Below are 27,590 nucleotides of genomic sequence, written 5' to 3'. Positions count from 1 at the left end.
TGTAAGCAGGAAAAAAGAAAAAATGGAGAGAACGAGTCAGTAAAAACACATTTACTCATTGTAACCCTTTTTATTTCCAGACCTGCAGCAAACCATTGAAAAGTAAGACAAGGTAACAGAAGCTTTTGGCTCAATTAAAATCCTTCAACCATCAGCAATTTGTACTCCTATTGGTTGTTGGAACCCTTTTCTCTTCCATCTCTCGGAATCATGCAATAACCCTCCCCTCCATGTGGAAACTTGCCATCAATAAACGATGCTGGGGATCGGTATCGTGGTGGTTAAAGAAGTGGTTGGCCAGCTTGTAGACCTACCCTTCGGAAAATCCAGTTAATTTCGTGGGCCTCGACTGGATTTGGTTATCCCTCGGTGGCTCGGCTTCAGTCTTGTGGTGGCCATCGACTGAAGTTATGGGCGTATTCAGAGGGGAATTTTTTGAAAGAAGCTGATATTATTAAGTAATGCAAAATTGTGCAATCCAATCATTACACAGAGAAAAAGTTTGCTGAATTAGCTAGCAAACCTATTTAACATAAACCCTACAAACTCAATAAAAACCTTCCACCATCTGGTTCCTGCATAGGAGCCAAAAGAATGCCCCAATCAACATAATCTGCATTGGATTAAACAAAGTACCGATAAATTATCTATGAGGGTCATAGCCAAGCCACAAAATCAGATATTCTGTGCACTCCTTGTTTAGCGAGATGATCTGCCATGTGATTGCTTTCCCGGTAAGAATGAGAGTAGGTGATTGAATCAAAACATGAAGCTAGCCTCTGAGCTGAAGAGAAGAGTTTATGATGAATCCAAGGCCTATTATAAGAATTATTCATCCAGCTAATGACATTGGCAGAATCAGATTCGATAATAATATGTTTATGATGTAAGAAGCAGTTAGAGGCTGACAATTCGATAGCTTTGACTACTGCTCTCAGCTCAGCTACATTAGAGTCTAAGATCCCAATCGGCATAGAAAAAATACCTAAAAGTATTCCATGATGATTCCGCAAAACACCACCTATTCCGGAGGGGCCAGGTTTTCCGATAGAGGATCCATCAACATTCCATTTGAATCTATTCGTCATAGGGGGAGACCACATAATACCAATCCTCAACTTTTGAGAATTAGTCCACCGAACCAGACCTTCAGCAGATCGAAGCAAATCTGAGGAGGAGTAGGGAAAATCCGGTTCAATAGCCTTTAACCATAAGCAAAGCCGAGTAACAATAAGGAAGAACAAAGTATCATAATCTGGGATCTTCTGCTTAAATATTACATCATTGCGAAGAAGCCACATAGACCATGTCGCAGAAAAGAACAACATCACCCATACTTTTTTCTGAAATTTGCCATAAACCAAAGAGTCCCACTGAGAGAAGAGATTTGCCAAGTTCCTTGGACAACACCAAGCTAAGCCCCACCAATTGATGATTTTAGACCAAATGAGCCAGTGCTTGTAGCAATGAATAAAAAGGTGGTCGACCATTTCTTCCTCAGCCAAGCAGATCGGACAGATTGCAGCTGAGATATCCAGTATGCCTCTTTTAAACTAACATGCTGCGGGTGTTGATTTTGTTGATGATGGCCATCCAGCAAAAAACCTCTACTTTAGGTGGGACGAGACCTCTCCAAATCCCTTAAAGGAGAAGACAGTGTTCAATGGAGAACTAGGAGATAAAAGCCCACATAGAGATTTAACCGAGTATCTTCCTGTGTTATTGGCTTTCCAGACAAGCCGATCCTCTGCTTCTTTGTCCAGTTGCATTCTTGACAGAATAGCGTACATTTGAGTAAGAAGTCCAGTATTCCGGCCTCTCAAATCTCTGATCCAGGAGAAAACCCAGCACCATGCATGACCATCCCACATTCCCATCTTTTCTAGGCTGGCGTCTTTATCGTTGGACAACTGAAATAGAGTAGGGAACTTCTCTGCCAATCTGCCATTGCCTGTCCAGTCATCAAGCCAAAACTTAATCCATTTTCCATTGCCAACTAGCATCACAGTGTTATTAGTCACAATATTCCGCAATCTAGAATCTTTGCCACAGTAATTAACAAGCCGAGACCATGTGCTTCCAGCACCTGTGATATGATCCTGCGGTATAAGACTGTGGTATTTAGGATTGTAAATGCTTGTAATCACATCCTTCCACATGCTCGACTCCTCAGAGCCATACCTCCATAGCCATTTGAATAGTAGAGCTTTATTTTTGTTTTGCAGAGATCCAATGCCAAGTCCACCAGCACTCTTTGGCATCGACACAGTTGGCCAGCCAACATTGCATATAGACTTGCCTTCCTCTTTTCCGGACCACAAAAAGCATCTAAACTTCTTTTCAATTGCTGTTGAAACCGCCACAGGCATAGGGAACAGAGAGAGAAAGTAAATTGGCAAGTTGCTAAGAACCGATTTAATTAAGCATAACCTTCCCCCTATCGATAAGAGCTTCCCTTTCCATGCAACCAACCTAGAGCTGATATTTTGAATGATAGGATTCCACATCAGAAGTCTGCAGGAATTTGCACCAATGGGGAGGCCAAGATATTTGAAAGGGAGGTGCCCTTGCTTACATCTTAGTGTCTGTGCAGTGTAATCACACACGTGATCTTCTATACCCACACCAAAGATACTGCTTTTGGAGAAGTTAACTTTCAAGCCTGACATGAGCTCAAAGCACAATAGTATGCGCTTAACATTCTGCATGCTTTCTAAGGAGGCTGAACTAAAAATGAGTGTGTCGTCTGCAAACTGTAGATGAGATAAATGAAAACCAGCCTGCCCGATGCTCACTCCCTCAATCAGCCCAGATCACACCCTCGTTGTAGCATGCAGCTCAACCCCTGCACCGCAATGTTGAAGAGAAAAGGAGAAAGAGGGTCTCCTTGACGAAGCCCTTTTTCTAAACTGAATTCCTTTGTGGGGGAGCCGTTTACCAGCACAGACATCTTGGCTGTTGATATACATTGCATAATCCAGCCTCGCCATCGACTTCCAAAACCCATACTGGCCATGACTTCATTCACATAGTCCCATAACACTGAATCAAATGCTTTGTGGAAGTCTAGTTTAAAGAGATATCCTTTGCCCTTTTTCTTCTTCATGAAGTTAATTGCCTCGTTGGCGATCAACACACTATCCAGAATTTGCCTTCCTTTTATGAAAGCATTTTGGTGGTCACTGATGACTTCAGGCAGAACTCGTTTCACTCTGGATGCTAGCAGTTTTGAGATAATTTTGTAGAGGCTGCCTACCAAGCTGATAGGCCTAAAAACTAGTTGTTGTTTCTGCTGGTTGTGTTGTTGCTGATCTTGCTTTTACTTCATGCTGACTATGGTTTCTAATAGTTGTGACATTCTAGTATCATCCGTCATGGCTCGTCTAGCTATGTTACCAAATTGTAAGAGAGCTTAAATTGATAAGAGCAAAATTGAAATACTTTCGAAATTATGAAATGCTTAATTACAACCGAAAAATGATTAAATTGAGAACAAGAAAGTGACTGAAAAAAATCCCAGATGATTCCTGATCTACCTTATTTAGCTTAAATAACCCAAAATAATGAAATAACTAGAATCTGAATTTTAAAGGGAACCAATTTGTGTTATGAATGGGGTCTTCTGGATTAAATGAATATATATTCAACCATATATATCCCTAATTTGATAAAATTTAAGGACCAAAATGCAAAATATTCCTAATTTTGGGGCGATATAGCCATCACCGATCAACGGAGTTCCCTCTCTGCCTATTACTTACGGGTCTATCTAATAGCTATAACTTGACTCATTAAATTTTTCTAAAAAAGAGGACAGAGAAGAGTAGAAAGAGATTGTCTTTTATTAGAAAGTATGCAATATAAACACACTTGCTCGTTGTAATCCTTTCTATTCATACCTCACGTCTGACAACTCAACTGCATTTTGTCAATTTCCAGACTTGAATTTGCCTAGAATTGCTTGTAGATGTGATTCCAAGCATCAGAAACAAAAAGCAAAAGTAATGACAAATAAGACAAAGCAACAAAAGTTGCTGCTCTAGCAAGTGTTTTTATGGCCAAAAAATTAATTTTCTCGGGTAGTATATTAGGTTTAATGTTGTTTGGAATTGGCTTGTACTCCAATAATTTCCTCGGAGTTCTTTGAATGCAATTAATTGAATCCCTCTCAAAGTAGAATCCTGTTAATACTATTTCTCGATAACAAATTAAGATTACATCATTGCCATCCTGCTTTCTATGTTTCATCTGGGAAGCTTCTTTAGATGTTTCTCTGCTTCAAGTATAGTAATGATTATTTTTAAAAATATTTTTATTTAAAAATAGATTAAATTAATATTTTTTATTTTTTAAAATTATTTTTGATAATTAACGTATTAAAATGATTTAAAAATATCAAAAAATATTAATTTAAATAAAAAAAAAATAAAATAAAATTAATTTTTTAAAAAAATATTTTTTAAAACATAAAAATAAACAGAATCAGGTTCTAATAACAACCTCTATTGCATTTCGGTTTAGTGTGAAGATAAAAGATGTGGTATTTCCATCTATAAATTGTTAATCCTACTCCACATTCATTATAATTTTTATTAAGAGACTAACTTACACCTTATTTTTAATATAACTATGGAATATCTTATTTGACATGATTGGATTTTATTGAGATATTGCGTTTTTTATGATTAAAAAAGGAAAATATCCATTTATAATTATTAAAATTAAAAATTAATTGAAAGGGTAAAATCTGATACTCTGATTACAAATAGAAGACTTTTACTTCTAACTATATTTTCTCGATATAAAAATATCAACATTTAATATCATTATATGTGAAGATTCTAAATATGAGTATTATCTTGGTTTATCTAAATAATAGAAATAGAAGATGAAGTGAGATTAACAAATTATACCATGAAAACAACAGCATCAAAATATAAAATCTCTAAGTAATCCATTTCTGAAATTTGTTGTAAGGCAAAGTTCATTAGAATCCCGATTATATAACATCTCTAGGTACATGAGAAATGTGAATTTACCCACCAAGGAAAGCTCCTAGTGCATGGAATCAAGCTAGTGAAATAAAAAAAAAAATACAATTTGAAATCAAATAGAAGAAAAAAAAAACCCATTAATTTATGCTTTATTAATTTATTGGATGTGGAAATAAAGAAGAGAAAAATAGGAGTACAAGCAACTGCATTCAATCCTCTCCCCTTTGTAAGCAAGAAGAAAGGCAAAGAGAAGAAAAGTTGAAAGAGAGGTTGTCTTTTAATGGAATAAAGCATTCATTAATTAGAAATTTTACAGCAGATTTATTCAAACTTTATTTATGACAACTCAGCTTCATTTGCCTAGATTTTCTTGCAGATATGATTGTAAGCATCGACAAGCAAACCAATCACAAACAGCACCAAGTGAAAGAAATTGTTTCTCTGTTACATAATTTGCCTCGCACATGTTTTATTAATTTCTGCCAACTCATCAACTGCATGCATTCCATTTCTAAGCTTCCATTTTCCTTGATTTGCTTGCAGATGTGATGGTAAGAATCAACAAGCAAACCATGTTCAAGTACGAGATTGTCACAGAAGTTGTTGCTCTATTACAGAATCTGCCGAAGTTATCACATATTTGCATCCAACCAGTGTGGCTGTTCCCATGCTTCCCCAAGAAACCTACTGTAGTGGCAGCAGCACATCCACCAACGACCAAAGACATCATTGCCTGTTAATTACCATCAAAATTCCACAAAGACAGCATCAAATAATTAAAAACGAATATTTTGAGGACTGGATCATACAAGATGTTACAAAAGAGAGGTAGAAAAACCAAGGATACCAAATCGTGAAGGAACAAAATGAAATAGTGGTTTGGATTGGAGCCTTGACGAACAACAAGGACAAGAAATAGTAAGGACAGTAGAGAGAAGCAACCAACAACAATATTTGTGAAGGCAAGAAACCTGAGAAAACAAAGGATTCTTTTCAGTGAACTTACAAGTTTAATATATAGCAGCTTGTTTATGTGTTTTCAGTTTATCTTACTTGAATTCTGGAGAGTAGCTATATCTTGCGTCGAGTACAATTCCTCCAATATCAATGACTTGCTTGCTGGTGATCATGAGCCATGATGAGGCTACTGAGGCTGCAATTGCTACAATTCTGAAGAAAATTTGCACTCCAATGAAAAGTTTTTGAGTTTTCGAAGGTTGGTTTACGGAGAACTTTGCTTCATTGTTTGCCATTTTTTAATTCTTTCGCAGAGAAAGTAGCTAAGAAAAAGGCTAAACACAAAAGCAAAGACAGTACAGAAAAGGGAGGAGGTATATGGGGGCAGAAGCAAACGAGAAAGGATAGGGAGGAAAAGATTGGGATGATATGGAGGCAATTTATAGAAGAGAAAGTCGAGGAACCCTTCTCTTGATTCCTAAATTATTGAGGGAACATTGTTTGTTTATTTATTTTTGTTATCGTCATTTTTAAAAGCCAAATCATAAGAAGAACCTGTCAATCTGAGATCTTTAATGAATGTGTGTAGGAAAATATAATTGGTAAAATTAGAACTATAAATATTCTCTCTTTTTAGTTAACTTTTTATTATTTAATTATCGCTAGTTATATCATTGACGTAAAAAATGTCAAACATAGGCTTTCTAAGTTCACGTGTGAAGTTTTTTTTTTTTTTTTGTGTGCTCTCTTTCTATTCAAAAGTGCGACCACCCCTATGATATCCTGATTTGATACATAAAGATAAAATATGCACATGTGGGTTATCATCAAAAAGAAATTCTTCAAGTCCCACCAAGGAAAGATAGTGTTTAATTTGCCTATCAAACGTGCAAAGGCTGAAAATGAATCCAGAAACTAATGATATTAACAGATACTATGGTTTTGCTTGCTAATTAAGCAAGATTGTTTTTTCCTATTAATGCCCAAAAAGAATTTTAACACGAAAACAGAAATCATTAAAATCTACTCTCGCCAACCTAATCTCCCACAATCCTCTCTTGTTAGAGCAAATTTTAAAATTTGGTTTAGGTTAAAAACCTCAAATACCATGCAGAGAGTGTTTGACACAATTTTTAATTTTGTTTTTAGATATTTTTCACAAGTATTTTAAGCTTGAAAAATCATTAAATTGATATTTGTTTTAGTATTTTCTAATGCTTTTGATATACTATTTTAAAAAATAAAAAAAAATCTTAAAAAATTATTTTAAATATCACCTTCTACCAAAATCCAAACACTCCCTGAACTATTATGGCACAATCATGTAATGAAAAGTTCCAGCTACTATTCGGAATGGCTTCCACGGATAGAGATTAAAATCGATCTTACCTGCTCCTAAATCAATTACCTACACCTGGATTTGTGCATTAATAAGAAAAAATATTTTTTTTTTGCAATCTCTGAATCTTAAAATGGAAAGCATACTTGTATGAGAATAATAAATATTATATTTTAAGAATTCATTTAATAATTTAATTCTTTTAGTTGAGATAATTATTATTTGATATAGTATTAAAAATTTACTAACTAAAATGTTACGAGTTTAAGTTTTAACTTCTTAAAAAGTTTTCACTTGACAGCAGTAACGTCTTGATTATAAAAATATGGGGATGATAAGACTCCTATATATATATATATATATATATATATATATATATATATATGCTAAGCTAACTACTAATTAAGAGCACTAACTTCTTGATTGCCTAACCGATAATATGCTGATTTTATTTAATTTCCCAAGTATACTTGAGATAAAGATTACATTCAGCCTCCAATCGTCCATCACAAATTAATATCGCAAATAGCTACCAGTTCAAGAAAAAGGAGATTGCGTACACGCAAAGGGCATTTGATATTTGAATTTTGAGCTTTAAAATTCAAACCTTTATACTCCATGAATAAATGAGTTCCCTTGATGATGTTTGGTAGTGTAATCCAACCATATTTTTAAAAGAAATTAAAAAAAACTTAGCTTCAAATTAGTTTTTTTATATGTTTTTTTATTGATATATTAATGTCAAAAATAAATTTTAAAAATAAAAAATATATATTATTTAATGTATTTTTTTATAAAATATTTTAAAAAGTAATATTTGCTATATTTACAAACAAAACAAGTACCGGTTAAAACTAGATTGATTAAAACAATTATTTGACATCAAGAAATTCTTGGAATTAGAATCACTCAAACTTGAAATTTGTTGCAGAGATAAATGCAACTAGACCTAGAAGAAACATTAAAGGAAAGAGAGTATTACTGGGAGATGTTTTATATTTATATATATTAAAAGATAATATAAATTATATTTAAAAAAAAAAAAAAAACATACTAGTATAGTAAGTAAACTACTAATCATATACAAGTTTTAATCTCATTATAAAAATATATTAAAAAATAATATAAATTATATATTAATTGAGGTCTCATAGTTTAAATTTTAGATCGATATGTCTAATTTTATTAATTCTTGTTTTTATATATAATAATAAATATTAACTCTGTAATTTCCTTATGGTTGATACACACACCTAAATTCTACATTCATGGTACATGATTATTTTTTTAATTATTCATGAAAAGTTCATTATATTTATATTATTCTCTACCTAAATTAATAGTCCCGCGCTTAGTTATAGTAATTGTAGAGCATGGGAATAATAATTTAGGTAGGGAATAATCTAAAAAATACTTTTCATGAATAATTAAAAAAAAATTGTTTTTCTAATTAAACCATCACATCCTTCTCCATCATGCTTAATAATAAATTATTGAGTTTCTCTCTTTTAAATCACCACTCTGAATTACAATTAAATAACAAAACTGTGAAACGCCTTCATGAATCTAAATTTCTGTTTTTGAAAAAAAAGAAGAAGAGAGAAATAATGTTAAGAAGCAATGTTACCTAACTTTCTTGGAAAGATGAGTGGCCCCTCCACTGTTTTGAGTGATGAATATTGATATCATGATTGAGATGTTACGTTCATCAACAAAATCTGATCAGATCCTTTTCTTCTTAGCCAGAAATAATTATGATTGTTTTCCGGAGGCTGTTCGTTAGGCAAAACCCATGTCGGGGTCTCTTTTCCATTTTGAAATAGCCAGTCCTTTTCCCCTCTTTAATTTATGTGGCCGCCTGTCGACATGCACCCTCGGGTATATATCGACTTTTGCTAAGATTATATATATAAACATTAATTGTATACAAATAAATATGGTGTAGCGATTGTATTTTCTTAGGAGATAATAACACGATAAATAAATTTATTTTGAAGATTTTTACAACAGAGTGTTGTTAATTGATTGAGTCATCATCTACTTTTTCCCAGAAATAAATTCATCTCCATTATAGGTCGTAGCACCAGTGGTTCCTGTTACGCGTGTGGCCTGTCTCCTTTATACGTGTATATTTTGCCCTAAGACCTCCATTGAGTTGCTTGCAAACATCCATCATATGTATATATCATATCAGCAATGACTAAGTAATTATAAGCATCAATTAACAATTGTCTTTGCATGGCGTAACTGGGATGTAAGAAAAATATAAAAAGATGTTACTAAACTAATAATTTTAACTTCATCATGATAAAGAAGTGTAACTTAACTAGTCAGACTTTAAGTTTGTTTTCTAAAAATCACTTATTGGAGTCTGACAAATTTTAGGATCATTGAAGATTTACATAATTATTAATTTCAGGGTTCATGGGATTAGTTAAAGTGCTTACAAGTTGATCCGGACACTCATATTAATTAAAAAAATATTAACTTGCATCAGAAATATATGAAAATATGATAACATCAATAATTTGAAACATCGATAAATTCATTGATGTATAATAGATTCGCAACAGAACTTTGATCATTAATACATGTTTCTTGATAACTCTAATTTATATTTGTATATTTAGTCTTTTAACGCATGGTATTTATAAAATAAAAAAGAAACATGTGCCTAGGGAGGATCAGGATTCAAGGAAGTGAAATTGATGGGAGAAACATAAAAAAGAAAAGGCAACTGGTAGAATCAGAAGATCATAGGCCCATGACTGATTCTTCAATGCAGGCATCGATAAAATATTGATTTAATACACAATTGATGTAGGAGATTTTAGTTAAATGTGTATCCTTATGATAACACGAGCTTAAATTTTGGTCCACTCAAATTTTACTAATAGATTTTACAATCTCATTTTTATAAGGAAGTAAACTAGATGTAACCAATGAAGGCTTATAAAACCTTCAAATTAGATTTAAAATATATATTTTTTTGGCTTAGTTTTGTTATTTTTATTTTGTTTTTAAATTTTTAAATTTATTTAGGTTGGTTTTTAAATTTAATTATGTAAGAAAGTTTACTAGATGACAAAGTGAAAAAGATGCACAGAGGAAAATATATACATTAAAGTGTTAAATGGAAGGAAAACACATGGATGTACTGTGATTTGATAAACCTCCCATGCTGCAAATGTGATTTGATACAAAATCACATGGATGTGTTTGTATTGCTGACTGCTGTTGATCCCATTGGACAACATAAAAAGATTTCAATCCACCTAAGAAGCTCACTTGGTGCAGAACGTTTTCGATCTTGTTTTGGATGGAAGAGTTCTTGCTGTGTTCATAACAATCTGTCTCTCACTCTGCTGTGGGCAAGGTAAGGAAAAGGTAAAACAAAACCAACTGACCATGATGATCTTTAAATTAAATCATTTTATTATTAGAAGAAAGGAAAATCTGTACAAACTAGAAGGGCTTACTGCCCCATCAGAGAATGACAGTAAATGTACACATATGTACAACAATTTTATCACCAACATTTGAGAAGATAACCTACTGGGCAATTTAAATGTCAAAGTACTTTGGATTTGACGGATAATCATATTCCACCTTTAGCTGCAATGCGAAATAGAATGCCTTGTTAGACAACCAAAGTGAAAATCGATTATTCTTATGATTCTAGCACAAAACGAACCATATGCAGCTATGTGTTTGTGTAGCTAAGTGGTATTCTTGCAAAAGCAAGGGATGAGATCTCAGGTTTGAGTCGCACCTTTATTAATCCATCGCTAATGTCAATAAAATAGAAAGAAGAATGCATATGATAAAACCATATTGTAAATTCTAATTGTGAAAAACAATATCTGTCATGTATTTGAAGCTCATTTTCGAAGATACATACGTGGATCATCGAGTCCTAAGGTATTTGCTTATTGTTAGGATGCCATCACAACAATGCCTGCCGTTTTGTTCGCAGGTAGAGGCTACATATTTAAATTAGCTAAGGGTGGCCAAAAAGATGGCTAAATCAGCACAATTAAATCATGTGGGGACGAAAAGATTATGAAACTAAAATGCATGTCCATGGCCATGGATGCTCGCCCAGCGTAAGTGTCATTCAAGACAACAAACAATAAGCAGATCAAAGCATGCTTTTCACGAAAAGAAGATTTCTTCTTATTAAAGGACAACAATAAACTCCAACAAAATATACCTTGCCCTCATCTGAATCAGAATGGCGCTGTGGAAACACTACCCTCATATTGCTATACAAGTAGAAGCGTTGCTCACTGACAATGTCCATCTTGTTTGCTGCTGGTACAGATGAAGGATCAGATGTGCTCCTCTGGAATGACCTTGAACTTTTCTTGGGAAGAGGACACATAAATTGGAGCTGAAGAGCATAACGTAGAGCACCAGCTCCAGTGGTGTTCTCATTGACCTTTGAAGGACCATGTACCGATTTTCCTATGCACAAACGAGATGAATTTGGAGGGCTGCAGCCCTCCACGCCAGTATTTTTGCATTCACTGGTACTGAATCTACTATGGTCAGGAGATCTAGTATTATGTACAGAGTCAAGTCGAATTGAATTGGTAGCATCTCTTTCATGAGGCAAGCAATTATTAGTTTTATGGACTGAAGATGGCTTTGCATCATTTTTCATGTCAGAATCTCTGTTCTTTACATTCACTGGTAAAGAAGCTGGTGCTGATGAGGATAGGGTGATCTTTTGGCGCAGACATGTCTTTTGAGAAGTGCATAGAAGCAAAGAGGAAAAGGAAAAAAACAAAAACAAAAAAGAAGTCACTCTGGGAATTTCATTGCACTGTGGTCAAATGAATTAAACAACGTAGGAAACAAAGAGTTTATACAGAATGAAAATAGAATTGGGATTCAGAGCTAAGGAGTTAATCATCAACTGCTTTATACAGCATTTTCATGAGAACATCTCAACCAATGTGCAAGCTCATGGTAAAGGGGAAATCATGACACAAGGCATCCTATATTTTCAACACAACCCTAGGGGTGTTTCATGGTCTCAATTCAGCATGCAAAACATTACTCAGCTTGCTCCTTATAATCCAGTACTCTTCAGATTACATTATTTTAAATGCATTCAAAATGATCAGCACTCGACCAAAATAGCACAGCAGGTAAGTTCAACTCAAGCAAGGATTTCAGGTCTGTCATAAAACCGATTCGTGGAGAACATCACATCATACAAGCATGATAACAGCATACCATCAACTCATGTGGTAGGAAACACATGCAAATGCAAGTGTTTACAAATCAAATTTATGAAGTCAATTATCCATCTCTCAGTGAAATCTTAATTCAAAAACAATCATGTATGTTTTATCCTCAATTACCTTGGTACCAGCTGGCATGTCACTTAAATCATAGCTACAAAAGAAAGTGTGAATGGGTGTCTTTTCTGGATTACTGAGAACCTGCCGAAAACCAGTTCAGTCCGTCAGTGTCATTTCTGTGGCTAAAGAACCAACAGGTATATAAATTCACATAAGAAAAGTTGCTACAGCTGTCTGATGAAGTTCAAAATATCAAAGCACCATAATTCCCCAAATTTAATTACGTTGACAAGACAACTGAAATATAAGTGCATTGACATCATGTTAGCAGACCTTCCAGAAATAGAATCTTACACTCAACTATAATTGGATCATTTTCTTTCTCTCTCAGATCCTGCTTAAAAAATGAGATGTGGAATGTTGTTACATCACCAAGTTGATTATGGGTAACAATATTTTCAGGCAGATCAGCATTGCATGGAAAAGGCACAAAACTCATTCATGCTACACCTAAATTAAAAGCGTTGTTCCTCAGGGAAAGAATGAAATTGGAGTTGTAACTCGATTAACATTCAAACTTGGGAAAAAGAAGGATAAGTTACCAATTGTATTCGCCCTTTCATTGGTATTCGTAACCTGCTTCTATCAGATCGTGAATCATCAATGCTAAGGCTCCTCCTCATTTTTTGGTCAATATACTTGTTTTCTTGCACATTCCCTCCCAGATCTATCGATGAATAGTAGAGTAAGTAGTTATTTCCATCCACGCTAGTTACTGTAAAAGGAAGTTTTTGTGTCTTTGGAGAGAAATTTCCTCCAGTGACATTTAGAACAGCAAGGAACCCATCAATTTTCTGAAAAACAGAAATGATAAGGAGTTATGAGTTAAAAGTTACTCTAACAGAATACCTTTTTCTGAATCAAACAAACAAAAAGAACCTTCTAGCATAAGATTTGAGATGCTAACCTGACTAACTTTACCAGATGATAACCGACCAGATAACAAGGATTCCTCAAACGAACCAACCAAAGACCTTCTAACAGGCACGCTAGTAAAACTTCTACATAATTTGACATTTAGGGAACCAAGATTTGAATCCTCACACCAAGGTTGTCCAATGCCACTGGTAATCTCAGGAGTAAACACGTCAAATTTTGTGCACAAATTATCAAAATCATCTAATGATTCATCAAGTGTTTTGAAAACCCTATCCTTCCGGGAAGATAAAATGCCAGATACAGTTCTATCAAGCGACTGTTCCATATCAGTGAAGGTAAGATAGCCATCATCAAGCCTTCTTGTGATATGGCTGCACCCTCCTGGAGATTTTATTCCTTCAGAGAGTTTTGGACCGAGAGGGGACAATGACAAAGGAGGTGATGATGCTTTCATTAAGGGAATTGCCAAAGCGCTGGTTTGATGTCTTGCCTTTGCTGTTTTTCCAAAATAATTAAGTCCAGGTGGAGACATAAATTGATCGTGTGCCTTGAGCTCTGTCTCAAGCACAGGGCCATCAGAAAAGAACTTGGAGTTTTCCCTGCAACTATCAACAGGTGAATTCTTCCATTCTGGAAGACAAGATGCAGACCAGTTTGAGCACTTGAAATAACTGGAATTTCCAATATGAGCCTTTTTATGTTCTTGTGACATAGAAACCTTGTAATTGTCCTTGCTACCCCATAGATTACTCTTAGAAACACCATCACCAATGTCTAGGGAAGCACCATTAAACTTACCAGGGTGAAGCATCCCACTCAGAGGAGACACTAACCGCTTCTTGTCTGATCCAGTGGACTCGACTGCATTAGAGCCGATAGTAACCACAGTTGAAGCAGTTTGGTTTCCATTAAATGCACCAACAGGAGAATTCAATCCCCTTGATTCAAAACCAACAATCCTAGGAACAGGTGTCTGGACATTCTGTTCACCTTTATGACTTAACAAGCCCTTCTTATTTTCTACAACGGTTTTCTTGTGGAAATCTGTAAGAGAAGTACAGTGCATTTCCACCTGCATTCGATATCCAAGGTTTCCTCCATGCATCCCACTCAAATCACAACTACTCACACCAACAATTCGGGGTGAAGTATGCACAATTGTGCTCAAAGATGTGGCTGCTTCCTCAGCAATGCTGCTGGAGGAGAACTGAGGCAGGCCCATCCTTAAGGTCGAGTCTATTGTCCTACCAAAAGTTAACAGGATCCTCTTCTAGTTTCTTTGTCCACCGCACTCTATTCCAGTATTCCTCACTCTCTTCCAAACTCAATCATATTCAGACATCAAAACAATGGATGCATCATGTTCAAAGCAAACGAATGCAGCGCAAGCCCTCCAGTTCTACGAGTGGCATTAAATAACATCAAACCTTCAAATGTGCAACTTTTCCTGCATCAGAGAAGCAAGTTTGCCTCGTATGACAAACACAACTGCTCTCTGTCACCAAAAGCAACTCAATTTCAACTACAATTCTTCCATTAGATTGTGAGGGAAAACTCGAACAGACCAGACATCCAACATAATTTACAGCAATCAATCCCTGGAACAACATGTAAAAGCACATTAGCTTTTTAAGACTCTTACGGTCTAAAACATTAAAGAAGCCTGACATCTGCAGATGGCTCATAAAAACTAGAATAACCCAAATGATGGAAATAAACTTCAAAACATAAATATGATTCAAATTTACTCATAAATGATCAAGCCCACGAGAAATTCCGAAAAAAAGAAAGCACTTTTATAACCACCAATTGAAAGAAGATCATTTATGTCCAGATAAAACTCAAAACTGCACTTAACTAAGACCGATACAACATTTGTTTTCAGCTTTATGTTTTAACTACTTCAAAACTAAAACAACAGCCTTAATACCCGATTCTAAATTCCATTTTCTGGGCAACCAAAAAAAAAAAAAAGGAAACGAAAATTATGAAAAGATCACAACTTTAACAAATGGTATGGACTTTACGTAATCAAAATCCTAATTTAAAAATCGAACAAACAAAACAAGAAACCAGATAAATATATAACGAAGAAACAAAATAAGTCCATGATCATAGTACCTTAGTTAAAATCCATCAACTGATCAAACCCACAAGCATCGAATTCTTTGAAAGTCAATTAAGCAAACAAACAAAAACCCAGTTCGTTAATGGTCTTAAATCTTCTTCTTTTTTCTTCTCCTTGGAGTCTCTTCTCTTCTGTTTGAAGTTCCTCCTGTTTCCATATATATTTATATATATCTCCTCCTCTCCTCTCTCTTGATCAAATGGGCTCCTTTCTCTCTATCTAACACCTGTAATTATATCTTTCTCTATCTTTCTTTTTTGTGAATCAGTGCTAGATTTAATTAACCAAGAATTTTCTGACTGGTTGAAAATTGGTGTTGTGCTTTTTTTGAAGACTACACAACTTTCTATAAAACCACAAGTCTGTGTCTGCGTTCAAGTTGCGGTTCTCTTTTTTTCTTCTTACATGTCTTTGTCAACCTTTAATTGTTTATTGTGGGTGTCCGGATCAGTTTGCGCGCACCACGACTAATCTCACGGCTCATTGAATATCCTGCAAACCCAATGAGCATGTGAGACACCGGGGGGTGACAGAGTACACGATCCCAGAATACAAAAAAAGAAAACAAGTCCCTTCAACCGCTAGACCAAAACCTTAATTGTCATTACTCAATATGGATATGCTCATCCAATGCTGTTATTGCCTGCCATGTATACATACGGCTGATCTCGTGTAATGATATTAAAAATTAATTTTAAAAAAATAAAAAAAAATTATTTTAATATATTTTAAGTAAATATTATTTTAAAAAACATCTACTATTGTAATACAAAACAGGCTATAAAACCACTGGCATATATTGTTATAGTTTAACCCAAAACCAAAGGGCGTGTGGTTAGTAAAACTTTTCGTCTCGGATCATTGATTCATTGTATCTATATCCAGCCATCATTTTCGATAATAACACATGAATGATTATAGATGACATGTTAATAAATCTAGAAAGAAAAAAAAAAGTAGTAATTTAAGATATTTTTTAATTTTTTTAAGTTTAGATATTTAATTATTAATTGAGATTTTGATATTGTGGTTGGAAAATATTTTTTTATTTTTTTTTTTTATTTTAAATTAATATGTTTTTTATGTTTTATATTATTTTGATGTGTTGATGTCAAAAATAATTTTTTAAAAAAAAATTATTTTAATATTTTTTAAAATGAAAAGCATTTTGAAAAGCAACCGTATTACACACTTCCAAACACCATATATTTTTTTTTCAAATAATTTTTGAATATTCATAGACATAAATATAGTTCTTTTAATCAGGACTCAATAAGAAATTAATACATTATTTCATATTTTTACTTTCAAGTATTTGAAGATTTAATAGATAAAAAAGCATTTTTATTTAAATTAATATACCACACCAATATAGACGGAATAAAAAAAACAATTATAGAAATGGTTTCAAATAATAAACACAAAGAAGTTTTTTTTTTTTTTGTTGAAAATAAACACAAAGAAGTTTAAACGTGATACAACACCGACATGCATATCGCTGACATAAAAACACCTCCGTGTTTTTCTTCTTCTTTTTCCTGTGTCGGGCGTGAATGAGTCAACAAATTGATACTCATACAATATTAAAGGGTTTGTTGTCTGGATGGGTCGAGTTATTTTGCTTGTATTTTATTCTCATTTGGACATGTTAAGTTTATTAATTATTTTTGTTGATTTTTTATATAAGTGGATGCATGTATTGCTGTTACACTCTAACCAACACTTAGGATCTGGTCAATCTATACCCTAGCTCAAGTTAGGATTAAAAAACCCAAGTGGAAATTAACTTCGTCAAAACTCTTTCGAAAATTAAAAGAAATAAAAATAATATTATTTTAATTTTTTTAAAAAAAAATTAAACTTGATAGTTTTTATTTATGTGAATAAACTAACATTAACGCGCTCGGGTTATGACTAAAGTCTTGAGAATAATCATGGCTTAAATCAGGTTTAATAACTTTGAATTTGATGTAATTTTTGGAAGATTGTTATTTTGATTCATCTCAAAAACTGTATTTAAACTCTGTTATGTGTTGTTTTTAAGTTCATCCTATGACAAGTAATATTAAGCTTTTAGTCCTAATAATAAGGGGTGTAGTTAAACTAATTAGGTTTTGAGCTTGTTTTTTTATAGGTTATCAGTTTAAATGTTATAAACTTTAAGATCACTAAATACTTGTATAATAGTTAATTTTAAAATTATAAAAAATTAGTTAATATGTATATAAGCTCATCAGATATCTAATGTATATATATAAAAAAACCTTCTGGCCATTGATAGACAAAATTTGGGTTGATGCTTGCTGGATTGGTTTCCGTGATTTTAATTGTAATATAAAAGGCCATGATAAAGGCTTTGAATCGTTCAATACAATGCTGCATGGAATCTTTATCCTGTTCTAATTTTCCAGGAGAATTTCGGACCCTAGAATTGAAGGATAATGGCCGTTGAAATCTGCCACGTGGTGCTCGGTTCTCCAGGCCAGGAACCCTTCCAGTCAACCTCAAACATTATATTTCTTCCCTGCAGGCTATTGGGATAAATTTTCTAATTAGCACGGAAAATTAATGAAAATTTTTTGGGGAAAATATCTAAGTTTGATGTTTTATAACCTTGGCGTTTTAATAATATTATATTTTAAAACCATGATATTTGTTTAAAAGGGTGTTTGGTTTAGAAATTTAATAGCTCCTTTTTAATGAAATCCATATAAAAAACAAGGTCATGGTTTGTACTTTACAAGAATTATATTTTTTAAAAAAAATTAATTATATCTTCAAGCTAAACACCCATTAAATATTGTTCTTGTGATCTGGTATTTTATTATTTTTTTGTAATTATAAATGTTTAGATTAATTTACATGTATTTTAATTAATCTCTTAAATTAACCACAAAAATTCTACATTTATTATACTAAGTTTTTCTTTAAAAAAAATCCAGGCTAATGCTATTATTATTCATGACGGCAATAGGCAAACCCAGAAGCTCAATTGGGTCCATGTAACATGCTGAGTGACGCATGTTTTGTGTCATCATACGTGCACCGCTCGGCTAGAATTGCTTGTGTAGTGACGCATTGATTGTTGAAGATAAAGCATTTGAGGACTTCTGCTTTGGATTTCATATCCAAATTAAACATGTAGATGGAATATGAGGTAAGCTTAGGGTAAGCAGAAAAAGGCTAATCATTAGTTACCCGCAGACTTAAACTTGTTTCATAATTTAGTTATGATTATTTTTTAAATAATTTTTTATATTAAAATATATTTTTGAATATATTTTTTTAAAAAAATTATTTTTGATATCAGCATATTAAAATAATTTAAAACATTAAAAATATATTAATTTAAAATTAAAAAAATTAAAATTTTTTTAAAAAAACTTTTAAAATACACAAAGAAATAAACATCGTAAATTTAACCAGGCCACTTTGCTTTGACGAGGCCTTGAAATGACTGTCCATGCCTAATCTCTGGCATTTACCTCGCCCAGAGAGGAGACTAGACTAGGGTTAATGGGTTATAGCAGCAGCATGCTCTCGAGATCATGAAATAGATAATCCTAATTTATGAGGAGGACACGTGTCTCAATGATACGATGCAAGAAGCTTCCCAATTTATCCATTACAAGTGGAAGAGACCGTTTCGGGATGGAGCCCGAAATTTAAGAAAGAAAAACAAAAATAGCGGAGCCGGGTTTCGATCCTGGGACCTGTGGGTTATGGGCCCACCACGCTTCCGCTGCGCCACTCCGCTTTGTTGTTCTTTTTTTGTTATATTATATCAATTGTTAACTACGTTTCTGAGCCTTACGTCAATGGATTTGTCTTGCCGGAGGTTGATGCTCACGAACACGTACTTGTAAAAACCGGCCCCGTTTGGGTGGTTGAGATTGAATTGATAGAGGTCAAGTGTATTTTCAAAATTTTCTTTAAAAAATTAAAATAATAATATATATATTTTTTTTTTTTTATAAAATCAAAACAAGCTAGATTTTAACTGTCACTTTATAACAATTTGACTTATTGGGTTGTTCATGTTTGATTTTATTGACTCCTAGTTTGATATAATGTCATGAGTCCCGAATCAATGAGTTATTAGATTCGTCAGGATGAGCTTAATTTAATAACAATGTAGTTTCCTCGTCCTGTTTAAAAACTATAACCTGAATAATTAAATTAATAAAATTTATTTGAGATTATAATAACGGTTATAGTTTAAAATATTTTTTATTTAGAAATATATTAAAATAATATTTTTTTATTTTTTAAAATTACTTTTAATATCAGCATAATGTCTATTTATTTCTCTGTTTCAAAAGCAATTTTAAAATTTTTTTTTTATTTTTTTTCAAATTAATATATTTTTAGTGTTTTAAAATCATTTTGATGTGTTAATATTAAAAATAATTTTAAAAAAAATAAAAAAAAATCATTTTAATACATTTTAGCACAATATTTTTAAAAAAACAAACACAACCAAATAAAAATAAGATCCTCACAAAGGATAAATGTTAAGAAACAAGAGGTAAGTAGCCTAAGTTATAGATAAATTGAAAGCATTCCACACATCAACTAGTACAAGGTTCCGAGTTCAATTCATAAAAATATATAATTTTTTTTTTTACTATTCAGTTTTTATTTAACACCTAACCTAAGTTAACACTTGAAGAAAACATGACCGGTGGAAATTGGAAACCTAGTCATGAAGCAAATCATAACATATCCAACCACCATTCTTCCTCTTCTTCTTTTCCTTCTAGTGTTAGGTTCACCTACATTTTCAAAATAATGTTTATTAATTTGTTAATCCTGAAGATTGTAGTGCATGCTGTTTTTTAAAAATAATTCTTGTTTAAAAATATATAAAAAATTACTAATATATTAAAACCATAAAAAAACACTTAAAAATTATTAATATTATATTTTATAAATAAAACATCCTTTTAAACAAAAATTACCACAATCTCGGAGAATTAAAGCCACCCCCGGGCCCATCCTATCTTCTTGAGCAGCATGCGTTGGAAAAATTGCAAGGCTTTGTTAAAGTTTTCCTCCTTTTCAAGTTTATAATCATTGCATCGAGTTATTGACCACTTTAATGGCGGTAAAATATATTTATATTTGTTTTTAAAAATATTTTTTATTTAAAAATATATTAAAATAATATATTTTTTATCTTTTAAAAATTATTTTTAATATTATCACATTAAAATGATGATAATATTAAAAAAAAAAATATTAATTGAAAATAAAAAATTTAAAATTTAAAATTTAAAAATAAAATTATGATGATTAATTAATTATTTTATGGACAAATATCAATTTCATGGGTCACACCTACCTGAGTTGTGAATATCAAAAAATATATATATGAAATCTATAATTTAAAGCTATTAACTATCCAAAACGATCCATGAAAAATTAATAAGAAAATATTAAATATATATTTTTAAATATCAAATATGAGCTCATCATTTTATTTAAAATGTAACAAAACTTGTTAGTCTTCTGTTCATTAAAATTAAAATTATTTGTAATTTTCAATAATAAAAGAATATATGAAAATATGTTCAGATCTTATTTATTTATTTTAATGAATTTTACCCAAAAATTATATTTAGTGTACATTGTCTTAGAATTATTGTTATTTTTTTAATTCTATTCAAATAATATGTGCTGAAAATACTAGTCCTTAAAAAGGCTTAGGTAATGTATATCCTTGAAAAGGAAAAACAGGAGAGAAAAGGAAAGTATAACTAATAAAAGCCTTGATAATAAAATCCATAGTCCTAAACAGAAAACAGTGACACATTTCTTCGCTGCCTTTTCTCTTTCCTTGCTCTCTCCGGTATACTCTCATTAAAGCGGCCATAGGAGGCATTGAAGGCATCACCACCAATCAATTTCAGGGAGATAAAGATAGGGGAAGGAAGCGAAACTCCTTTTCTTTATTTATTCTTCTCTTCTCTTATTAGGGTTTTGTTGTGTTTGAAAAACGATGATCGACTTTGCTCGTGTTCAGAAGGAGCTTCAAGAATGCAGCAGAGACATGGAAGCTTCTGGAATTAAAGTGGCACCTAAATCTGACAATCTTGGTCGATTGACCGGCACCATTCCTGGTCCAATTGGCACTCCTTATGAAGGTGGCACTTTTCAAATTGATATCACTCTCCCAGGTAGTATAATTTGCTGGCTTAAAACAAACACTCACATACGAGAAATTTCGATTTTTGTTTATGTTTTAGAGATACTTGATAGCTGAATTTTAATGGGTTGTTTTTATCTTCTTTTTTTGAAATTGAGCTGCATTTGGGTGCTTGCTTATTGGATGGAAAAAAAAGTTAGGAAAGAAAAAGAAAAAAAACGACTTGAAGATTGAAATTGAAAATTTAGCTTATTTGTTTTGGTTACTATAAGAGTAATTGATAAGACTAGTTAGGGTGCTTAAATGTGTATCAATTATTGTTAATTTGGAAGATAAAGAAGAATCATGGTGTGGGTTTCGGGTGTTTGAAGCGAGTGTGTTTTTACTGTGTACTTGATGTGGTTTTGTTTGGCTACCTGTTGAATTTCCAATGCCTGTGCGTTCTTTGTGTCGTATTATTACTACTGGCTATAGCTTTTTGGCAGGGTTGTAGTGTTAGAGGATATAGAGACATGTATTGACCTGCATTTGAAATGGTCCGTTCTTTTTTGTAGATGGATACCCCTTTGAGCCTCCAAAAATGCAGTTTGCAACAAAAGTCTGGTAGGGCGAAGTTGGAGTAAGCTGCTTTTATTTCTTTGGTTTTATTTAAGAAATATAGTATTGTGTTATCTGCAACTGTCCTATGAATGGGTAGTCTTAAGAATGTAATACAAGATAATAGTATGGTCATAGAGCTGCTGTGTTGTCAGAAAAAATAGAGTTTTATGGCTTGTATTTCAATTGGCATAGTGAGATCTAGAAGGATGGTGATTCTTTTTATTTAAGTGGGCTGAATAATAGCATTACCTTTTAAATTTAAATTGCTGAAGTAAATATCTTCCTGCTATGTATCTGATTTCTTCAATAGGTTCTGTTGGTTGTTCATTGATGTAATCTTGAACCACTATAGAACTTGTGCATGGTTTTTTGTTAGGGAACATATATTGGTTCATGTTACTTCAACACCCAGTGTTCCCATTTTCTGGTGGATTAGTTTGAATTTCATCGTCTGCATTTGCTTTCTTTTCCTGTTGTATTGGTGTTTTTGTTTTTCATCATATCTTTCAAAAGCTAGACTTGGTACCGTTGATCAAAGCAAGGATTCAACTGGTTTTCTTCACTCCATGGTCCTAATTTATAGGCAATTTGCAGCTGTTTGGCCAGCATATATTTTCATTAAATGTTGTGTGGCCTTGTAGAAAACCCTTTTTAAGCCAAAGTTTTAATTACCAATATATAGGTGGAACATGCCCCTTGTGAATTGGAGCGAGGAAGAAAGAAAACTATTGTTTAAGGGATGTTCATCCATGTGAAACATGTGGTCTTCTGTTTCAGTAAGGTCTTGGCAAACATAACTCCTAATTTAGGTTTCTTCTTGCACCACGATGAGCATGAATTTTGAATTACCTGTAGGAAGAGTTTTAGTTTGCTTCTATCCAAGTTGCACACTATATCACTGTTTGATGTTAGTGCAGGTTGAAATAAACAAGGTTTTAGCTCAGATGCTAATTGGGTATGTCTCTTGAAGTATACCTAGGTTAATTTGCATCGATTCTCTTGGACACTGTAAAAATCTCTTTTGTCCCCATTTTCCCCACTCCCCTTGCCTTTCCTTAATACTATCTTGAATGTGTGTTGGTGTTATTAGGGTACACACTTATCCAAAAAAAAGTTATTAGGGTACACTTTGTAGACAATAAGAGGTTGCACAAGGTATTTGAAATTTACTATAATGTGGAGCTTATCTCCAGTCAAAGCTGAATTACACAAGCTGTTGGATTGCCTTATTTGTTCTTGACATGATCAATCTTTAGCTTTTAAAATTATCAGTTGGTTGCTAATTGTTCATTAGTTGACACTGATGCATTATAGTTGCATTCAGTCTGTGCTTGAGCTGATTGGTACTTTAATCATCATTTTTGCTGTCATTACCTCCCGAAGGCACCCTAACATTAGCAGTCAAAGTGGGGCAATCTGCCTGGACATTTTGAAGGACCAGTGGAGCCCAGCACTCACTCTAAAGACAGCACTTCTTTCTGTCCAAGCATTGCTCTCTGCTCCTGAACCTGATGACCCTCAAGATGCTGTTGTAGCACAACAGGTCTAGTTCGTTGCCATTCTTTGTTACTGGTTATGTATTAAATACCTCTCTTGGGTTTTGTTTATTTGCTCATTGAAATGCAATATCTCAGATGCTATTTTACTTTGGTTATTGCTGCTATTCTTTTCAGTAGATTTTCTTTTTCCAGTTAAATATTTTCACATATTAACTTGGTATCTATGGATATTGCAGTATCTTAGAGACTACCAGACCTTTGTTGGCACAGCTCGCTACTGGACAGAAACTTTTGCCAAGACCTCATCGCTAGGGGTCGAGGAAAAGGTAAAGATGTTTTAGTTTATTTACTTTTCTCTCCAATTGTACAATCTTCTCTAAATTCAACCTCTGCATATGTTTGTCAATACATCAATAACAGCTGTTGTTAATGTAATATTTGTTGGCGCAGGTACAAAAACTCGTGGAGATGGGTTTCCCTGAAGCTTTGGCGAGAGGTGCGCTAGAATCTGTTGGTGGTGACGAGAACTTGGCGCTTGAAAAGCTTTGTTCTGGTTAAAGAGATGATAAAACTGCCAGTGCTGAATAATTATATCCACAAATAGTTTTTACTTAACCAATCCTTTTCTTTGGTGAGGGAGGGGAGATTTATTTCATCCATTTTGCCTACCTTCTTGGATATCTCTTCTGCTGATAGGGAATCCGCCTTTAACTTTCATCATATGGACGGAGTTGCTAAAAACAACTGTATTAATTACTACTCCTGGTTGGTGCACTTTCACATTGGAAAATATTTACCTAAAGCCTTTTTCTCTCACTTGGTTCTAAGATTACTTGACACGCATTTCCTTCTGCGGTGGAGAAAAAACATGAGCTACAATTGCGTGAGTGTATCAAACATGTTTTTTTAGGATGAAATACATAGAATTTCAATGAATTTTGTTCACCTCTCTTGTTCATCCACTGTTGAATTTCTGAATTTCAAGAGGAGAACTGAAACATCATGTCATTTGAACCCTAGGAAGGTTTTTAATTTGCTGAATTTGTTTTGAAGATGCAATTTGGAACGCCCAGTGGACTGTAGTCGTGAAACTTTTTGCAGATTCCCCATAGAGTATGGGTAGCGGCATCATTTCCTCTTCTTTTTCTCTCCTCTATTTTCAAATGAACACAGAAAAATGCTTTCTCTCTCTCTCTCTCTCTCTCTCTCTCTTCGTTATTCTAGGCTGCTAAGGAAGAAAATTTTTAAGAACCAATGGAACTTCTATCTGCCTCTGTCAAGTCCTAACCTCTCTCTCTTAACATTCTCGTGGATTGCATCACCGATCCGACTAACTATAAATCACATTGAGAATCCACAACTTCGAAGAAACCTCCCAAAGTTTTATATAATGTCAAAATTATTGAAAATCACGTAGAAATAAAGTGTTAATTTGATTTTCTTTTAGTGTAAAAGTAATTTGAAAAGGTACCTCCACCAAATTCATTACCAAACAAACAAGATTCTAAATCCAAACTACCCTCTTCTAATCATTATAAAGATTAGCTGATCGAAGCTATTATATCACTTGTTTTGAAGACAAATCAATACATATTAGACAACTATAATACTACTTCCAAGCGATAATGTTAAAGGTTTGGACACAGAGAAACCTTAAATTTACCCTGAATATATTACCTCATCATAGTGAATATATCAACCACGCATAAAAAATATATACAAAAAAATATTAAAGTGAAAAACCATTTAAAAAGAAATATGAGAAACAGGTTGCATTACCAAACACACCTCCAACAAGACCATGAATGGAGACAGAATGGTAAGTGAAGGCAGCATAACTTTGTGTGCTTCCATTAATGGTGTTGAAAAACATGACTGAAGGAAAAGGACCCAAAAGAAGAAAAATGTCAGGTCATGGAAGGAGGCCATTAAATAAGGGGAATCACACAGCAATGAGCTCGCAGATTCAACACGTTCAAACTGATCCCTTTTTTTTCTTATTTTTTTAGTTGAAAGTTTTGACATGTTGCCCTGTGTTTGTTGTTTGTGCTGCTCTCCTCCGTGATCTTTTTTTTCTTTATCTTGAAAAGAAAGTTATTTTTAAAATATTTTTATATTAATATATCAAAATAATTGAAAAAAAATAAAAATAAAAATTTAATTTTTTTTTATTTAATATAAGCCCGATTGAACCACATTCTCAAATAATAATTTAGGAATTGTTTGGGAATGTTCTTCAAATACTATTCCATCAAATTTTGATTTTTTTTTTTAATTTTTTTTTATTGATATAAAAAATAGTTTTTTAAAAAATAAAAAATATATTATTTTAATATATTTCTAAACGAAAAACACTTTGAAGAATAACTTTGTTTAAAATATTTTTTGTTTATAAATGCATCAAAATAATATTATCTTTATTTTTTAAAAAATCAATTTTGATTTCAATACATCAAAATAATATAAAAATATTAAAAAAAATTTAATAAAAAAAATTAAAATTTTAAAAAATACTTGTCTACACCGCCTTCCCGATGAATCGCTTGACCATGGTGAGAATTTTCGTCCAAGCCCAAAATTTATTCAACACATTCGTTGTCCTTATAATTCTTCCAAATTGTCACCCTCATCATTCCTCCTAACTATGCCGTCTAATCGGCTTCATTTACCTGGTCAACTCACTGTTCTTCCATGGACTTATGACTCTAGAAATTCAAAAGCATGCTTCTTTTACGAAGACTTTTGTTGCTGGCCTTGTGTCATGCATGAAATACAAGTATGCCCTAATATCGTAAGCTTTGCAAAGACAAGTCTTTGATTGGAGCTTCCAGATCAGCTTTAAGAGCGTATTTGATAGTGTGATAGCGGTTGCTTTTCAAATAGCTTTTCGTGTCGAAATACATGCCAATGATGTTTTTTCATTTTTTAAAAATCATTTTTGACATCAGCACATCAAAACGATCCAAAAAGTATAAATTGAACTCAATTTAAATAATAAAAAAAAAATTTGAATTTAGGCAAAATATTGTTTGAAACGCACATTAAATGCCTTGGAATCACTTTGCTCGGTCGGGACTTTATAATAATTAATTGCTCGCTTGAGTTAAAAGAATGCTATATTTCTTGAGTAAATCCAAGGACGGAATAAACTAAAATGTATCATACTTTTAATGTGGACTCTATCTCATTTCACTCATGTTTTCACAATAAAAAGATCATTTTGCCCCTGTCACACAAAATCATTTAGCTTAGCTAGGAGGTTAATTCTGTCATTTTCTTGGGGTCAGATGTTATTATCAAATTCATAATGATCAGCTCGTACTTTATTGCATCTTGGAATTATTGAATTGTCTTTGAAAGTTATTTTCATTTAATTAGCATTGAGAAGTATTTTTTATTTTTCATTTTGAATTCTTTTGTTAATTTGAATTTTCTTTTTCAATCATGTCTTATTCTTGTAATTATTATTATTTTTTATTCTTTTTGTATGATTGATTTTTTTTTTTAATTTTATCATTCAACATTTAATTTATCTAGGTTAATCTTTATGGTTTTTTTTCAATTTTTTTCTATGATACCGAGTGGTGAATTCCTTTTCTTTCTTTAAAATACATTGTTAGTATTTGAGTATCGTATTTTTACGTTAAAAAAAAATATATATATCAAAGCAGGCA

At 32.8% G+C, this 27,590-nt stretch overlaps 4 protein-coding genes across 4 annotated transcripts; 1 reads left to right on the top strand and 3 right to left on the bottom strand.

Annotated features, from left to right (window-relative positions):
* Window positions 1-51: 51 nt before the first annotated feature.
* On the bottom strand, window positions 52-2,990 carry LOC118057579 (uncharacterized). Its single transcript, XM_035070206.1, has 5 exons — window positions 2,939-2,990; window positions 1,629-2,662; window positions 986-1,343; window positions 559-613; window positions 52-82 (listed from the first exon to the last, which is right to left on the bottom strand). The coding sequence occupies exons 1-5, from the start codon at window positions 2,988-2,990 to the stop codon at window positions 52-54; spliced, it is 1,530 nt and encodes a 509-aa protein (XP_034926097.1).
* Window positions 2,991-5,165: 2,175 nt separating this feature from the next.
* Window positions 5,166-6,557, bottom strand: LOC118057508 (CASP-like protein 1F1). The gene is made up of 3 exons (XM_035070107.2): window positions 6,048-6,557; window positions 5,842-5,965; window positions 5,166-5,727 (listed from the first exon to the last, which is right to left on the bottom strand). The coding sequence occupies exons 1-3, from the start codon at window positions 6,245-6,247 to the stop codon at window positions 5,506-5,508; spliced, it is 546 nt and encodes a 181-aa protein (XP_034925998.1). The 5' UTR covers window positions 6,248-6,557; the 3' UTR covers window positions 5,166-5,505.
* Window positions 6,558-10,702: 4,145 nt separating this feature from the next.
* LOC118057509 (uncharacterized) lies at window positions 10,703-16,075 on the bottom strand. Its single transcript, XM_035070110.2, has 6 exons — window positions 15,663-16,075; window positions 13,570-15,139; window positions 13,205-13,456; window positions 12,663-12,743; window positions 11,504-12,037; window positions 10,703-10,905 (listed from the first exon to the last, which is right to left on the bottom strand). The coding sequence occupies exons 2-6, from the start codon at window positions 14,761-14,763 to the stop codon at window positions 10,855-10,857; spliced, it is 2,112 nt and encodes a 703-aa protein (XP_034926001.1). The 5' UTR covers window positions 14,764-15,139; window positions 15,663-16,075; the 3' UTR covers window positions 10,703-10,854.
* A 5,370-nt stretch (window positions 16,076-21,445) lies between these two features.
* LOC118057510 (ubiquitin-conjugating enzyme E2 27) lies at window positions 21,446-24,732 on the top strand. Its single transcript, XM_035070111.2, has 5 exons — window positions 21,446-21,848; window positions 22,372-22,420; window positions 23,801-23,960; window positions 24,153-24,242; window positions 24,367-24,732. The coding sequence occupies exons 1-5, from the start codon at window positions 21,671-21,673 to the stop codon at window positions 24,472-24,474; spliced, it is 585 nt and encodes a 194-aa protein (XP_034926002.1). The 5' UTR covers window positions 21,446-21,670; the 3' UTR covers window positions 24,475-24,732.
* The last annotated feature ends 2,858 nt before the right edge of the window (window positions 24,733-27,590 follow it).

The sequence above is a fragment of the Populus alba genome, chromosome 15 (assembly GCF_005239225.2).
Source record: "Populus alba chromosome 15, ASM523922v2, whole genome shotgun sequence".
Classification (NCBI taxonomy): domain Eukaryota; kingdom Viridiplantae; phylum Streptophyta; class Magnoliopsida; order Malpighiales; family Salicaceae; genus Populus; species Populus alba.
Note: the sequence above shows the minus strand (reverse complement) of the source record. Positions and strands in the feature narration are given on the sequence as shown.

Excerpts from the sequence above, each read along its gene's own strand:
- LOC118057579 (XM_035070206.1), bottom strand. The coding sequence starts at position 2,990 with ATGGCGAGGCTGGATTATGCAATGTATATCAACAGCCAAGATGTCTGT. Across the intron at positions 2,663-2,938 it reads CAGCCAAGATGTCTGTGCTG|GCTTGAAAGTTAACTTCTCC; the intron begins GTAAACGGCTCC and ends AGCTCATGTCAG. Across the intron at positions 1,344-1,628 it reads CCTTTAAGGGATTTGGAGAG|AAAAAAGTATGGGTGATGTT; the intron begins GTCTCGTCCCAC and ends GGCAAATTTCAG.
- LOC118057510 (XM_035070111.2), top strand. The coding sequence starts at position 21,671 with ATGATCGACTTTGCTCGTGTTCAGAAGGAGCTTCAAGAATGCAGCAGA. Across the intron at positions 21,849-22,371 it reads AATTGATATCACTCTCCCAG|ATGGATACCCCTTTGAGCCT; the intron begins GTAGTATAATTT and ends TCTTTTTTGTAG. Across the intron at positions 23,961-24,152 it reads ATGCTGTTGTAGCACAACAG|TATCTTAGAGACTACCAGAC; the intron begins GTCTAGTTCGTT and ends TGGATATTGCAG.
- LOC118057509 (XM_035070110.2), bottom strand. The coding sequence starts at position 14,763 with ATGGGCCTGCCTCAGTTCTCCTCCAGCAGCATTGCTGAGGAAGCAGCC. Across the intron at positions 12,744-13,204 it reads TGAAAGGGCGAATACAATTG|GTTCTCAGTAATCCAGAAAA; the intron begins GTAACTTATCCT and ends GGTTTTCGGCAG. Across the intron at positions 12,038-12,662 it reads ACATGCCAGCTGGTACCAAG|ACATGTCTGCGCCAAAAGAT; the intron begins GTAATTGAGGAT and ends ACTTCTCAAAAG.
- LOC118057508 (XM_035070107.2), bottom strand. The coding sequence starts at position 6,247 with ATGGCAAACAATGAAGCAAAGTTCTCCGTAAACCAACCTTCGAAAACT. Across the intron at positions 5,966-6,047 it reads AGCTACTCTCCAGAATTCAA|GTTTCTTGCCTTCACAAATA; the intron begins GTAAGATAAACT and ends TTGTTTTCTCAG. Across the intron at positions 5,728-5,841 it reads TTTTGTTCCTTCACGATTTG|GCAATGATGTCTTTGGTCGT; the intron begins GTATCCTTGGTT and ends GGTAATTAACAG.